The following is a 15,673-nucleotide window of genomic DNA, read 5'->3' as shown; positions in this document are numbered from 1 at the left end:
TGGCGCTACAATTCATCCCCAAAAAATTTAGAGTGTATTTTGGCCTGCATGTGAGGGTACACATGGCCAAGAAGCTGAATGGGGTCTGCAGTGTTCAGTCTTGTTGTTCTTCTGTTTTGATCTTGCTTTTCATCTGCTTCTTTTTTCCCATTTTGATGGACTGCCTTTGGCAACATCCTTTGTAAATTGTAATCGAACAATCCTCAGACTTCTGTCTGGTTCTGGAACATATCATGTATCAGGTAGACTGCGGCTTACTACCTCTTCTTATTTACCAAAAAAAAAAACTAAGTGGCTGAACTAGCAATCATGCAGTTAGGGACAGAAACGTAAATTCAGAGAGGAAAACTGCCACTAGCCCTAAGATTCCACCAGCGTTTTTCTTCTTCTATATAAAAGGCTCCAGATCTGCATCCGCCAGTCAGCTTCTCCCTCTTTCTTCGCTTCTCTGCTGGTTATCCTTCTTTGCTTCTTCCTCCCGTTGCCATCTCAATCTTTTTCTCGCCGAATTTCTGCTTACCGTCTTTGATTTCTTTGCCAAGAGCTTTCAAGTATAGTAGAGATTTTCTGTATCGTGCTCGTGTTGTGAAAGGGCAATCGTTTTTCTTCCAGTTTTCCAGCGGAATTACTCCATGTTTTTGCTTAAGATGAACGAGGGAGCCATGCAGCAGTGATAGACAAAAATTGACTCGTGATATCATGAGGTTTGCTCTGTAACAAACAAACCATGATTTACTTTCAAGCACTGTTGAGCTGCATCGCCCGTCGCTTCACTTTTGGAGTTTTTACGTCAGATTCTCATTTTTATTGTCCCGATTTGCGTTGTGTTTTTACTTCGGTGATGAATGAAAGCACCGCATCTCAATATGTAGGGATGCAGAGCGGACCTAGTACAAATCCATCTCTAGTTTAGTGTTAATCTTCCGGACAGAAAAATGAACTACTCCTATCAATATGTGACCGATCTGTTTCAGTGATTGGCATCTCGCTGTGTCACGGGGCCAATCTGTTTCAGTGATTGGCATCTCGCTGTGTCACGGGGCCAATCTGTTTTTTCTGCCGCAAATAGGCAGACTTCACATATACCAGCGTGATCCAGATGAACAAAGCCGAATGCGGAATTTTACCAAAATGAAACATTCTGTTCCTAGTTTGCGCAGACATTGGAAATTCACGGCAATAAGATGAGACATGAACAAGAAACCTTTCAGCGTTTAGATGATCATGCACACCACTCTCAGACTTGTTACATTCATACTCCTTTACGACAACAGGAGCTGGTTTGCGACAGACAACAAACAGCTCACATCCATTTCTATACACACATACAATTTGACAAGTAAACAACATACATGTAGAACCCACCCTAAAAGAGGCCTAGAGAAGGTGAACCTGCAAAATCCAATAGAATGAATTGAATATAGATAAGCTACCGCGCTGTGAAATGATACATGGCGCTGAACTCATTGTATCTAGAAGCTAGCAAGGGTGTCCCTCATCTCGGCAACCGGCATTATAGGCTCGTTTCCGTAGATCCGTGTTACCATCTGGACAAAGCTCTCGTACTTGTCCAAAAACTCTTTCTGCAAACGTCAAGCAGGAATCGTTAAATTAACGTGTGATCTTGCTGCTCTGGAAAATTATGAACCAACAACCCGCGACTTCAAACAAGCAAATGCAAATTGGTAAAGAGTGATTAGGCCACATACCTTGCATTTATCCCATAGCGAGGGAAACAATTCATCAGAAGTCAATGTCTTCTGCAATCTTCTGTACATGGCACCAATTGACTTGTCAATCTGCACAGTTCCAAAATTTCATGAGTTCACTTTACACCAGCATCTTGAACAAAACAAAATGCTATGGGTGATACTCTGGTCATTATCTCAAAACTAAAGATGGCATGGCGAATGTGCACTGTGATCCATATGAAGCCATGTTGAGACAACATTCAAAAACGGCATGCACTAAGTGCATACAAAATGAGTTGGACCCTGACACAATACAATCAAAATCCCCAAATCAATGGAATTACACTGCACGCTACTGTGAACATATTGAACTGGCAAGGCATCAAAAGAGATCTCATCGACCATTGAAAACACTCAAATGCGAAAACAACAGACCCAGTTTCATTTGTCTAAATAAGATTTGACCCCAATCACAATGAAAAGATGCTCAGAGTTTGAGCTATTTTTATTTGAGGAAACTAAAAATCTTATATTGCATGACTGCACACACAAGAGGGGCAATCCTATCTACCACTCAGCCATAAGTCCGGTCGTTTTTTGAACGAAAATGACAAGACCACTTCTGCTGCATATGGAATGTTTGCTAGAAAGCACAGAAATACACTGGAGTCATGAAACAATTTGTGTCTACTTACCCCAGATAAACTTGATTTCAGCACCCTCCTTAGATCAGTTTTTGACAACCCAAGTTGAAAAGGTATCTAAGGAGAAATCATAAAAATTAGTCCTTGCAGAAAATGACAGGGATATTGGATATCAAATGATCACCACTTGACAGAATGTAGTACACGCATGACGCATGTGAATAACTAGAACATGTAATGATACCCGCTGCCTTTGTTTTCTTCTACTCAACCAATAACAACAAAATGGTGCAAGATTTTTTTTAATAAATTTATAAATGCAAAAAATAATGTTTCAAATTTCTAACTAACTTTTGTAGAGCATACGAAGAAGCCGCATTTTGCAAGTTTTTACCAAAAAGTTCGATTCCGTATTGCTAGCAAGGACTAGAAACCAAACCATAGAGGTTAGTACAACACCTCAAAGTCTAAAATAGACACTATGTGTAAAGTTAGCTCACCTCCTCAGCAGCTATTGTGTATGTCAATTCATCGACTTTTCGAGAAAACTGAAACAGCCTCTCGAATTGCTGCCATAGGCCAAAGCAAGAAAGATCTCAGATTTTTGAAAGGAAGAAACATATCCACAGCAAGTAGAATCTAACTATATTTACATACAAGATAAATGAGTGAGCTGATATGGCGAGTGCAAGCTTGTTCATAGGATTCGCTAGCCTGGTGGTAGAACTTTGCAAGAGTTGGCACAACATTAGCCAAGTCATAAAGACTGCATAAAACAATGCATATTGTTAGTCTCCTAGACCAATCTATGCATTAAAAAATGACAAAGTAACAATGGGACAAGTCAAATATATGATGCTACAAAGAATTTACTATGATTTACGAGACAAGGAAAAATAACCTGTTCTGGAAAGCAGCATAATTCTCGATCAGTACAATATCCGCAGTTTTAGGATCACTTTGTGCAATTTTCTCCAAAGTTGTGAACATTGTGCTAACCTATTCCAGAGTACAAGGAGCAGTTCGTTCAGAGAGAAGGTTAAAGAAAGATCAATGGCCTAGTTAAAATGTATATTTATCAAGGGAAGTATAACTTAGCAGCTACAAAAGATGCTAGTACAAATTGGTGATGTCCATAAAAGCAAAATAGGACTAACATATTAGTTCAATCAATAAGTCGCAAATTTAGTACTAGTACATATGGAATACCAAAAAGGCAAACAGGTGCAAGATTGGAAGGGCAGTTATACTCACTAGCTTTGTGTATGCTTTATCAATCAAGTCTCTAGATTGCCCTTGAATATACTGCTCCATCCGTGATGCAAGGACAGCAAATCTAAATAAAGTGACGAGCATAAAATGATCAGACCGTAATATATTTATATTTGCAAACACCATGGTTGATACAAAACAAACACTACAATCATCATATGACAGAACATCTGCACAAGTGCACATTGAGTGTTTCTATTTCTCAACAGCTCTAATATAGAAACATAGTCAACACTGTCAAGGCTGTAAAACCAGTGGAAGCTTACTCATTATCACTGTTCTCGAAATTTTCTAGTGGTGTATGTGCATTTAGGCCCCCTAATGGGTTTCAGTTGATTAATAACACCATTAAGGGACTAATGTTTTTATCAAGTATTTCAGGGTTTAGTCCCTATTCTAGTTGGAAATGGTGACCCCTAAAAATGAGAAAATAAAAGACAAGTCCCTATTCTAGTTGGAAATGGTGACCCCTAAAAATGAGAAGAAGAGTTTTGGTTGTAATTTTTTATAGGCTTATGGTGGATCAACTTTCCACATTGAGTCTCAAGGACAACAGTACTGTCAAGAAGGGCACTACTTAATCTAGGGATGACCACATTGCCAAACCTTCAATCATTCCCTAAAGCTTTTCCAAAGAAAAACTCTAAAATTCTACACATCTCCAGAACCACCTCTGAAGTAGCATAAAATAATAGCACCATGCTGCAAGGGATGAGGAATGTATATGCATTTTTTTTTAAATGCCAATTCATCAAGTACCTCGGGATGTAGGCTAGAATTCCCGTTTGACGCACATTTCTTTCATTACGCTCAATTTGATGGCACGCTTCGTCGATGAACTGGAATCAGATTAGATCAAAAGGTACAAGTGAGAGGTAGGAAGCAAGTGAATCTCTTCTAAATAGCTATAATGAAGCTTTTCAGCCTCAATAGGAACACTAACCCTGCTAAACTGTACTGATATTCTTGACTCCAGGTCATCAAGTAGTTTTCGAACAAAGCCTGCAGCATCAGCTTTCTGACCAGAAAGGTAACGTTCTGTAATACCATGCATCGAAATGCAACGCAGGGGATCAATCTTGTACGCCCAATCTACAACTGCATAGAAATCTTCCTGAAAGTGATGGAAATAGAAGTGCATTCCTGGATCAATAAAAGGAGAGTGTAATACTTCACAACCAGTTGGTTATGTCAAAAGGATTGTACATTTGACTTGCATAATAGAACTCCTCCCTTTTGGTATTATAAAACTGATTCTTCTTGTGTTGGTTCTGTGTCAACATGTACTAAAATATACCTGGATTCCATCAAGCAGTTCTTGAAGAGCATCATTCAATGTACCCAACTCCACAGATGTATTATCTGGAAACAGAATCATTATAGATTGCACACTAGGCCTATTTGAGAGAAAATGAGCATACATTCATCTACACAAGATAAGAACAGTACCTGGTTTGATATCATTGCCATCCGGATCCATAAGGCTCAGGTCGTCATCATCAGGGTCATTTGCTCCAGATCTACGCTTGTTAACGTTAGGAGCACCAGCTGGAACAAGTGCAGGTACTTCGAAGCACATAAAATGTGCAAAGAAGGAACTCTGCAAATGTAATATTCATTAGTTTGTCTGTAGAGCCAAACAAGTATAATAAGAGCTGCATTCAAGGAAAATAAGTATAACCTCATCCACAAGCAGCGGGATAAATATCGTAAGCATCTTTGAGTATGCATCAGATACTGTTGAAGTATCAGCACTACTGCCATTCTGGCCAGCATTATTAGAACCTTCAAGCCAAACAGCTGGATTTTTTGGTGCTTTCGTACTTGCACGAAGTTCATTTGCAAATTCACGTGCCTGAATCAAATTACATGAAAAAACCATTCTAAATTATACAACTCATGAAATACAAGAGCTAAACGCATATTAAAAAGTCAGGTATAACTGAAAGCGAATAAATAAAGCTTAAGTACACCAGTGTCATTATATAATATCATTCCCAAGTTTGCCGTTAACTTATTGCCATTTTGAACACCGTTGTAAGATAGAGAACAAAACGAACAGAAAAAATGCCGTTAACTGGACAAATAGGAAGGATGTAAAAGCGCATAGGCAGCATATCAAACAATAGAATTTAATTATTTTTGTCCTGACCTCTCGACGAAGTAGCAAGTTAAGAGATTGGCAATACGCCTTCCTTAAGGGGCCTAAACAGCTCTTGTCCAGACTCTGCGCACAAATGAGCAACCACAAATGTAAAAATGGGAATGATGCCAATATGTAATAATATGACATATTAGGAACAAATTAAGGGTATATGACCTTTAAATGCTGAAGAAGTCGAGCATAGGTCCTGCATTTATACCTTAGGTCTGCATGATCAGGCCGCTTCAATTGCCCTCGCTACTTTCAGTTCAAAGTGAATTATCTAAGTCATTTCACCCAAAAAGTGAAAAATATAAATTACTGCAAACAATGGGACTATCACTAAACCTGAGAAAAGTAGCTTTTGTCACTTATCATAAAGTCCACCAAGCTAGAGAAGTAGTTCCTCAAGAACTCTGATGCTCGTTTAACAAAAGTTATTTTCAGCTTCTCCAGTTCTGCTCTTTTTTCCCTAACCTGATAGAATGAAGTTTACTTCTTTTCTGGCTCGGAGTTGCAGAATAATGACTGAATATAAAGCAATCACAAGCAGAACTTAAATTGGATCTGTTTCTGAATTATTATGTCCCAGTGACTCAATCTATTAACCGTACTCTGAAACAAAACATTTAGTAGCAGAACCTTCTACCAGTTTGTTCATTTACCCATATAACCAATTCAAATTGCAGCCTCGGTTTATTCAACGTTCAGGTTGCCCATACTACATTATTAACATGACAAAAAAATACATGTATGGATTTGGTATAAAACTATGAATTAATGTTGTAATAACCGAAACAAGAGTTCATAAGATAGCTTACAGCCCGCATATTGACATAGGATGGGTCCAAATTTGGCACTTCGAGGCAGCGAATGGCCCCAGTCAACCATTCGCAAGCCTCAACATTTTTCAGCATACGTGACTCCTCAAATGAACCTCCAGTTAGTGATGCTGCAAACTGCATTGCATTTCAATAAAGTAACACAGTATTAGGGATTACTAATTCACTATGGGAGATGAATATCCTCTCTGTCTGAACCATACCTCCTGCGGAATTCGCAACCGCTCAAGCAATTTCTCCAGCTCCTCAACAAGTCCTTTATTATTTACAGACTGCATCTCCAAGCCATTGTTACGTGATTCGATCTGCAAAATATGAGCATAATAAGGACTATCGTCAAAGAAAGTTGTGCTCTCCACATTTTGGGGGGGGGGGGGGGGGGGGGGCATAAGATGAAACTGATTTCAAGTATCGCGGTGTCATACCCAAGAAAGAATCCTACCCAGACTGAAACTGATTACAAGTGGCCAGTTACGGCCAGTAACAGGATATACCAATTGGTACAATCAAGCAGTTAAAGCAGCTCATATATTTCAACAGGTTACTGCCAGTTGTGATTTGTGAGTATAATAAGGTTGATACTATCCTTAAGAAAACGTTGATACTAAATATTTTGGGTAGAATCACATTTTCAGTGTTGTAAGTTCCATGGACTAGAAACAATCTAGTGCTATGGGCGTGTGGCAAGCCCGCAGCAGCAATAAATAACACGAGCTCAGCATGGGTTTATGTAGCAACCTCGTTCGTGTGCATTAAGAAAGGCACAAATGTGAGGCCGCTGCCTCATAGTGGGCTCGTGTATTTCTGCCTTATATGTGTCTTCGAAAAGTGTCATGGGAAAGGGATTAAATTAAGTGCACAAATGCCTTGCTGGCTGGTCTTTGCATCTGTATGAACATGATTCAAATTATAAAGAGTACTATTCAGTTAGGAAGCTGGTCTAGTGTAAAGATTGACGGTCCATAGCATTTTCCTGTTATTCCACTTGTTATAAAACTCTAGTGTGTGTGTGGGCTGTGTGCATCCTAGTTATGCAGAGGCCGGGAGTGATCACAGCATGATTGTATCATCTTGATGTAATGATCTGAATTCAAATAAAAGCTTCCTTTATCAGAAAAAAAAGTTAGGAAGCTCGGGTTTCTGGTTCCATTAGGAGTCAAGTTGTGATCGTGGATTGAGTCAATCATATAAATGAAGGGCTACCATGTAAGCCTTAGCCTTCCAATCAAGCAATGAAGAATCAATAGTTCAACTAGACCTTCGAGCCTTGTTACCTGTCACAGGGATTAGGCTATGAGGAAACTAGATGAGGACGAGTGCCCTATCCCGGTCTTCGAACTCTTACCAAGCGCCAAACCATAACACATAAATTAAGGGGGGGGGGGGGGGGGGGGGGGGGAATCAGCAGAACATGCCAGCTACTGATTAAAATTAGGCAATTTCAGGGCATATTATATTCTGATAGAGTGCTAAGTGTGCTTTGAGATGATTTAATGCCCAAACAATGTTGGTCTCGTACTAGTTCCAACAGGTAACTAAAAAACATACTCCAGCTAGTGCTAGTAGCCACTAAAAAACATACTCCACTATTTCATAGAGTCAAACTATAAGGGCTACAATTTTGAACTCAGAAAACTAATATAGCGGTTGTGAAACATGTCGATTTAATGGATTGGAATATTTTTCCACTTCGAAAAGACATCTACAGCTTCTCCGATTCATATTACTTGTCGATCAAACGGATGTATCTAGACGTATTTCAGTGCTAGATACATCTGTTTGAGCGACAAGTAATATGAATCGGATGGAGTATATTTTTATGAAGCATACCGACGAAATATCTTCTCTCATATGCCTCAGCTTCAGATTGAAAATTCGTAACCACTCATCCATATCATCTATGGTTGCACTAGCAGCATCAATACCCTGCAAAACCTACAAATCCAAGCAGTTGCCAGTCAATGGAATAAAATAGTGTGACAAAAGAATCAACTCGTGATTTTAACAAAAAGTGGCACGCAGGCAGCGACACGGTTTGATATCATAGAAAATCCATTAGCATCGCATAGAAATTTGATACGGCAAAATGAAAGTTATACCTCCTCTATTAAAGGCTCACTTTCCAGCAACTGATAGACATTAGCTGCTTCCAAAGCAACAAGCTCCTGCTTCAATCTCTCGGAGAAAGCATCGGCTTCACCAATGCCCATAACATACCTGCATTATCTACATTTGTCAAATATCTGCTACCAACAAGCATGCCAGGAATGCTAGGTTGAAAACAAGCAACAGAACAAAACAAAAAATACCACTAACAGAACAGAAATTAATTACTCCCTCCATCCCATAATATAAGAGCGTTTTTTACACTAGTGTAGTGCCAAAACGTTCTTATATTATGGGACAGAGGGAGTAGTAGATATGCAGCTTTAAAGAGCATAAATTAAGCTGACGAGAAAATATTGCTAAAAGAAGTAATACAGCAAGAAATAGCTAGTAATATGGCGTTTCTTACGTGTCAAGAAGTGCCTCCATGTCCTCCTCCTCGTCCTTTGCTTGAGATACAAGATCATTTTCAACAGTAACTTTTGCCGTTACTTTCCTCTCAGTCTGAGTAGCAACAGATGTTTCTCGCCCTTCTTGGTTGTTATTCTCTTGGTTATCCAGTGTCAATGTATTTTCCTAAAAAGAGATAATTACAAAATATCAAGCCAATGGGCAATTGGAGTCACTTAATCTGTATATAAACCTATCGGGCGCTTGTAGAAAAAATTAGTCCACTTGTAGTATTTTAGTTAAGAGACATAGAGGGGGTGTGGGTATGGGGAAGGTAAAAGCAGGTCTTGGTAATGGGAGACAAAGTTTCCATATGCACCTTTGCCCAGAGAGCTAACTCCACAATATCAATTCCAACAACTTTTGGAAGATAACTAAGTATCTCCTTGCAGATGTTCAAGATACAAAAAAGTAGACGATTCCTGCAAAATAAATAAACAAACAATTGTTAAAGTCTCTTAGGTCACCACATCAATGTGATCTGCCTTAACTTTACCATCCAAACGGATTCGTGTTAGCCTGTTACATTTAGTTTTTTGCAAATTGCAATACATATACATAGAACTATTTTGCTACTCCAGATCTGCTAAAGGACTGGGTAGCTTCAAAATATAGTTTCTGGTTAATCTCCCGTTTTTTAGTTAAAAGGCAGTGCTCCAGGCATTTTCTTAAAACATGGGCCCAAGCCAAAGCAATACAACACAGCGAGAACAACATGCAAAAAATCCTTTGAAGAACTCAACATGACAATAGAAAGCAAAGCAGCCACTACATGTGTGCAGTTAACTTTTCTTGTACATATGTTGGGCAAATACAGCGCAGAAAAGATACAAAAAGTTTTTGCAAAAAAAAAAACAAAGGAGAGTAGACAGCATGTAAGAGAACATTATTACTCCCTCCATCCACATATATAGGGCCTATATACATTTTTTAAGGTCACCTTTGACCATGGGTTAGCACAATAATATATGGCATGCATGTTGCACAAAGCATACCATCGAATTCGTATGTGAAAGGAGTTTCTAATGATATAATTTTGTATCATACTCCCTCCGTTCCTAAATATTTGTCTTTCTAGAGATTTCAACAAGTGACTACATACAGAGCAAAATGAGTGAATCTACACTCTAATATATGTCTATATACATCCGTATGTGGTAGTCCATTTGAAATCTCTAAAAAGACAAATATTTAGGAACGGAGGGAGTATATCTCATATACTAATAATTTTATCATTGGTCAAAGGCTACCTCGAAAAATGTATTAGGCCCTATATATATGGATGGAGGGAGTATCATTTTGCTAATTGTATAGACTTCAAAAAATGTGTAAAAAAAGGAAGGAAAACAGGCTAACCAAAAGTAGCTGATCTAACACCACAAAGCAGACTTTCTAGGGAACAACCTGTCATCAATGTTTCGCATGGTCCATTGTGGAGGAGCAACAGTCTGACTCCTAAGGTTATCAAACCCCTGCAGTGCAGTTTATTAAATGGTTAGAAGTGGATATAACAATTAACAAATAGCTTCTTTAACTACTGCACAGAAGAAGAACGCAAGGGGAACTATACCAGAACAAATGTGCAACCACTAGGGTCACTTGAAATAACCTCAACCTTTGTAAGATGTTTCAACTTGTAAAGTTTAGCTGGCTGAAACGAAAGGATCAGGTTAAGTTTCTAACAGGAGACTGAAAAGCAGAGGAAAAGTACCACAGAACGTAGTGAAAATCCTTTATCTGAACGGTTGACGATGCATATAAAATTCAGATAGTGGGGATGTTATGCAGACATGATGATTCATGAGGTAGACAATGATCGAAATATAGAAGTGCATATGCAGCATTAGCCAATAAAACTACACAAATCCAAACAGTTTTTTCATCTGGTTGACAACCGCATATCTACGTAGGTGAAAGCTTTAACATAATTAATGCCACTAGACAAGCCAATGTTGTAACTCCTGCTACAAACTGGAGAAGTATTAACAGGGAAGATTTTACAGTATATAGGAAACAAACCTCGAGTACTGCCCCTGATGAATATTTCAATACTCGGAGAAAAGCTTTATCTGCCTCGCCTTTTGACGAATGTTTAGCTGCATGAAGTTAATACTGTTTAGCACATGCTGTAACATCTTGTATAATAGAACAGTTATTGTCTAATAGTTTCCTAGCACAGAACAATTGAGCCATAATAGATTGTCATCCAAGCTACAGCAGGTAAATAAAAATATTAAATCTTCACCATTGAAGAAGCTAATGATGTATCTTTGTGTACATATCGTTTGGGTGGGCAATGGTGACTGAAATACAACTATAATTGACTAGGTTTTTTTGCGGGAAAACTTTCGATCAATTCATCTTCAATCATGACAGTACAGCGAACACCAGAAATAATAAAAAATACATCCAGATCTGTAGACCACCTAGCGACAACTATAGGCACTGAAGCGAGCCGAAGGCACGCCGCCGTCATCGCCCCTCCCTCGCCGGAGCCGGGCAAAATTTGTTGTAGTAGACAGTCGGGAAGTCGTTGTGCTAGGGCCCCATAGGACCAGCGCACCAGAACAGCAACCGCCGCCGTGCATAGATCGGAAGGATCCAACCCGAAGACACACACACGTAGACGAACTACAACCAGATCGAGCAAATCCACCAAGGACAGATCCGCCGGAGACACACCTCCACACGCCCACCAACAGTGCTAGACACACCACCAGGACGGGGCCTAGGCGGGGAGAACCTTATTCCATCTTCAGGGAGCCCCGCCGCCATCTCGTATTCCTGAGCAAGACACAAACCCTAACAAAACTCGAAGGAACGTCTAAAAATGAAGCCCTCCTGCCGGCAAGGGCCGGGGTCCACCGAGCCGCCATGCCCTAAGGCCACCGGAGACGAGGAGGACCGACGCCAGTGCCGGCGGGAGGCAGAGGAACCCTAGGCTTTTTTGTGACTCTCGAGTTTGTTATTGCTTTCTCTATGGCGTCTTGAAGACGAACATATCTAACTATAATTGACTGTAGTTAACCAGGGAGGAAAGGATTAACTCTCAAAAGAAAATTCATTCCACTTAGATTATGTTCCTCAATCCATCCAATTAATCAGTGTTGCAGCGAACCTCTCCTTGCACCAACAATTGAGTAGCAACAAAGGGCGTAGTGCACCAAGCAGAAACTGGACCAATCCAAGAAAATTTGAGCACTCATAGTGTGCTTCGGACAAAAAAGGAGAAGACATTACCACTGGGATCAGAGTCATCTAGATCATCGTCTCCCTTCAAACAGTTACAGATAAGAAATTCCTGAGTAGGCTATGGATTTACATATTGGAATTGACAATCCCAAAATAAAATTTTGTCAACCCAGCAAGCATAAATGTAAACTCTACTGGCAATCCTACAAGCAGCCCAGCAATCTCTGCTAAAAGATCAACACATAAACTATGTGAAAAAACATATCCCGGCTCCTTGAGTTACATGCACAAATTTTCAAGGCCTGTTTGGGGACGTCCTATGTTAGCGTTCATCCATGGGAAAACTACAGATTGCTGAAAGACACTGCCTGGTTAACCTGAACTGGAGAACTCCTGGGTCGATTAAGTACATCCACAGGGAGAAAATAAGTACCTCCTAAGTCCTAAACCATTTGTCCTTTGACAAGTTATGGCGGTCTCTCTCCAACAGCGCGACACATGAGGTGCACAAGGCCTAGTTGATGACAAATCAACAAATTTACTGATGCAATCCAATCCCATGCATCCTAAGACCAACGATGGCATGTACTACTCCAATGCCATGGTCTCACACAAATTTCATGCTTTGCTTTTTGTTTCGTGGCTTTATGGACGGATACACTTCATCCACGCGTTGTGAGTTTGATCCCAATATAGAACTTTTCTATTGGATTGCTTCCATGGATTGACTTAGAAGTTTTCTTCTAAATTTTCCTTTCTTTCCTTTCTGCTAGGTCAGTTTGACCTCTCCGTTCACTTAGTTTTCTGCTCATGGCCATTCTGTTCCTTCTTACTGCACATTCCAAATGATCGAGATTTTTGCAAGTTGAGTGCAAAAACTTGCTTATTTCTGTTGCAGAGCAGGCAGCAGCAGTGCCCATGCGGCAGCACGGTGGGATGGGATCAGATGGCCTTGGATGAATTTGTGTACTGATTCGCTCGAGGCTTGTGCACCTGATAGGCTGCGCCCTACAATGATGGCCCTCATGAGTTGTGAATGCTCATTGTCATCTCTGATCAACCGCATCACAAGGATATACCCAATTAGCTCTAGCACCTCGCGCGGTCAACTCTAGCTATAGGTCACCTGCTCCATTGCTAAGTTGTGCAAACGATCCATGCATTAGGTCTCCAGGTGCCATATTTGCACTTCACTGATCTCAGCTCTGCATGGTGAGAGCTCTAGCTGACAAGTTACCGTATTTATGCACCCTGGATGGATCCGGCTAGTGAATGTAGGCTACTTTCAACATCGGCTGCAGCTCTAGCTTCCGTATTTATTTTTCAAATTGTGCACCCTTGCAGCATGTAGTGATATTTAGTTTAGGTTTGCAGCGCCACATGCAAGAAAGTTCACTGATTTTGGACATTCAGAGATAACCGCGTGAAACAAGTGAAGAAAATGGATCTGCCGATTCAGCTAAAAACCAGCGGACGTGTAGTGACCTGGTCAACCAAACCAACCCAGCTACGATCATCAGTTGGATCCAAGCTACCGAGATCCCAACTCTCGCATGCCGAACCATAACAACGGTCTCATGGGTCATCAGTTGAGAAGAACAAGATTCGGCTGCAAACAACTCCCTGGGTGAAGCAGCAAGCAAAGGCTCTCCAGTCAACGAAACCAGCACCGAACTAGCCGCCTGGAGGCTGCCCCAACCAGGTCAAACCCTCGCCGCAGCAGCGCAGAACAAGCAAAATCGAAGCAGCGATATATAGTAAGCTGCACGGCAGCCACTACGCGGGGGGAGAGGAGGGGAGGGAGAGGGAGGAGGAAGCACTGACTGGTGAGCGCGAGGACGCGGGGCTTGGCGAGGCGGCCGAGCTTCTCGAAGATGCCGCGGCCCTTGGCGACGCGGATGGAGAAGGACACCTCCTCGCCGCGCGCGCCGGAGGCCGCCACGGCGGCCGCGCAGGCCCGGCGCAGCTCCGCGTCGTCCGCGCTGGACTTGGCCATTCGCGCGCCTCTCGCCGGCGCCTGGCTCCCGGCGATCTGGGAGAGGGAGGGGGGCTTGACGCGGTGGTGGGGGGAGAGGTTGGTGATGGGCACCGTGCTGCTGCGCTGGTGTCGCCTCGGAGTGATTATTGGTCAACAATCATTTTCTGGTGGTTGTTTTGGGTTTTTATTACGGTTTACATACATTTCGCTTTGGGGTTTGGACAGAGAGGAGCGGGCGAGGCGGGTCGGAATTGGGTTTGGTTGATTGACTTGGTGGGACTTGCGGTGGAACCGGGCAGCCCCGACGCTCGGTCTCCGGTCCGGCACCAGGGCTCTCGGGTCGGAAGTCCCTGATAATCAGCGAACTGGCCATAATTAAGCATAATAACATATTTTTTTTCTACTTTTTTCAGAGTTTCCCTTTTTCGGCAGCGCTACGCGTAAAGATCCGTCGCATCGCGAACCACTGGATTCAACATGGGATAGCCCTCGGATCCAGCTCCTAGCTTTGCAACAAGGATGATGTCGCGCTTCGGATGTTCGCAACAGAGTTCGAGTTGCGGAACTTTTGCAACAGAGGTTTTGTTGTAGTTTTTCTTTTTCTATTTTGCAACCGAGGTAATGTTGCAGATTTATTTTGGGCAGTGCTACGCGTCCGTGGATCTGCATCATCAAGTGGCCGAGCGGCGCTCCCCACCTTTGCAACAAAGTTTAAGTTGCAGAAACTTTTTGCGACAGATCATGTTGCGAAAAACTTTATACCAGGAGTTATGTTTTAGAAATCTTTTGCAACAGGAGTTATGTTTCAGAAACTTTTGCAATAGAGTTCATGTTGCAGAAAAATCGTCTCGCTCGCATCGTTGCACCGTCGTGTTTTCGTTGTAACATTCCCCATGTTTCGGAAACATAGACGATGTTACAATCCGAGACTTCATCGATCTGATCTTTTGCAACAACAGAGCTCGTAGCGTCGGTGGTGGGCGGCGGCCGCCGCCGTTTTTTCACCACCGCCATCCAACCCCCTGAGCCCCTGCAGTAGGCGAAAGGATGTGGTTTCTGGCTGGAGGAGCAATTGTATTGCCATGGCTGGGAGCTTGAGATGGATAGCACGTGCTAGGAGAAAGGATGAGCAGTCGGTGCTTGTGAGGATAAGGATGCATTGTTACTTGCTGGTGTTTCCGGAGAGAGAGGGCGTGGGACCAAGAGAGAGCGACAGGCATCCATGTGTCGTGGTGTTCTCAGGGGGGGGGGGGTTGCGAGGCGACAGATGCCACAAGGGCTTAGTGTGAGGGTAAGACTGCTGCTGATAGGACCGGGAGCGGGTATGCGAGTAGCACGCGCTAGTTTACCCAGGT

The 15,673-nt window shown here is 41.8% G+C and overlaps 1 protein-coding gene across 1 annotated transcript; it reads right to left on the bottom strand.

Annotated features, from left to right (window-relative positions):
• Nucleotides 1-1,187: 1,187 nt before the first annotated feature.
• LOC109744322 (exocyst complex component SEC3A) lies at nucleotides 1,188-14,491 on the bottom strand. The gene is made up of 25 exons (XM_020303430.4): nucleotides 14,165-14,491; nucleotides 11,168-11,244; nucleotides 10,719-10,799; nucleotides 10,553-10,620; nucleotides 9,468-9,570; nucleotides 9,108-9,274; nucleotides 8,692-8,809; nucleotides 8,423-8,527; nucleotides 6,796-6,897; nucleotides 6,572-6,709; nucleotides 6,099-6,227; nucleotides 5,928-6,008; nucleotides 5,760-5,834; nucleotides 5,289-5,462; nucleotides 5,057-5,207; nucleotides 4,905-4,969; nucleotides 4,551-4,721; nucleotides 4,367-4,446; nucleotides 3,590-3,671; nucleotides 3,237-3,334; nucleotides 2,993-3,101; nucleotides 2,836-2,904; nucleotides 2,387-2,452; nucleotides 1,710-1,799; nucleotides 1,188-1,583 (listed from the first exon to the last, which is right to left on the bottom strand). The coding sequence occupies exons 1-25, from the start codon at nucleotides 14,334-14,336 to the stop codon at nucleotides 1,473-1,475; spliced, it is 2,682 nt and encodes an 893-aa protein (XP_020159019.1). The 5' UTR covers nucleotides 14,337-14,491; the 3' UTR covers nucleotides 1,188-1,472.
• Nucleotides 14,492-15,673: the final 1,182 nt, after the last annotated feature.

The sequence above is a fragment of the Aegilops tauschii genome, chromosome 4 (genome assembly GCF_002575655.3).
Source record: "Aegilops tauschii subsp. strangulata cultivar AL8/78 chromosome 4, Aet v6.0, whole genome shotgun sequence".
Lineage (NCBI taxonomy): Eukaryota > Viridiplantae > Streptophyta > Magnoliopsida > Poales > Poaceae > Aegilops > Aegilops tauschii.
This window is presented reverse-complemented; position numbering and strand designations above follow the sequence as displayed.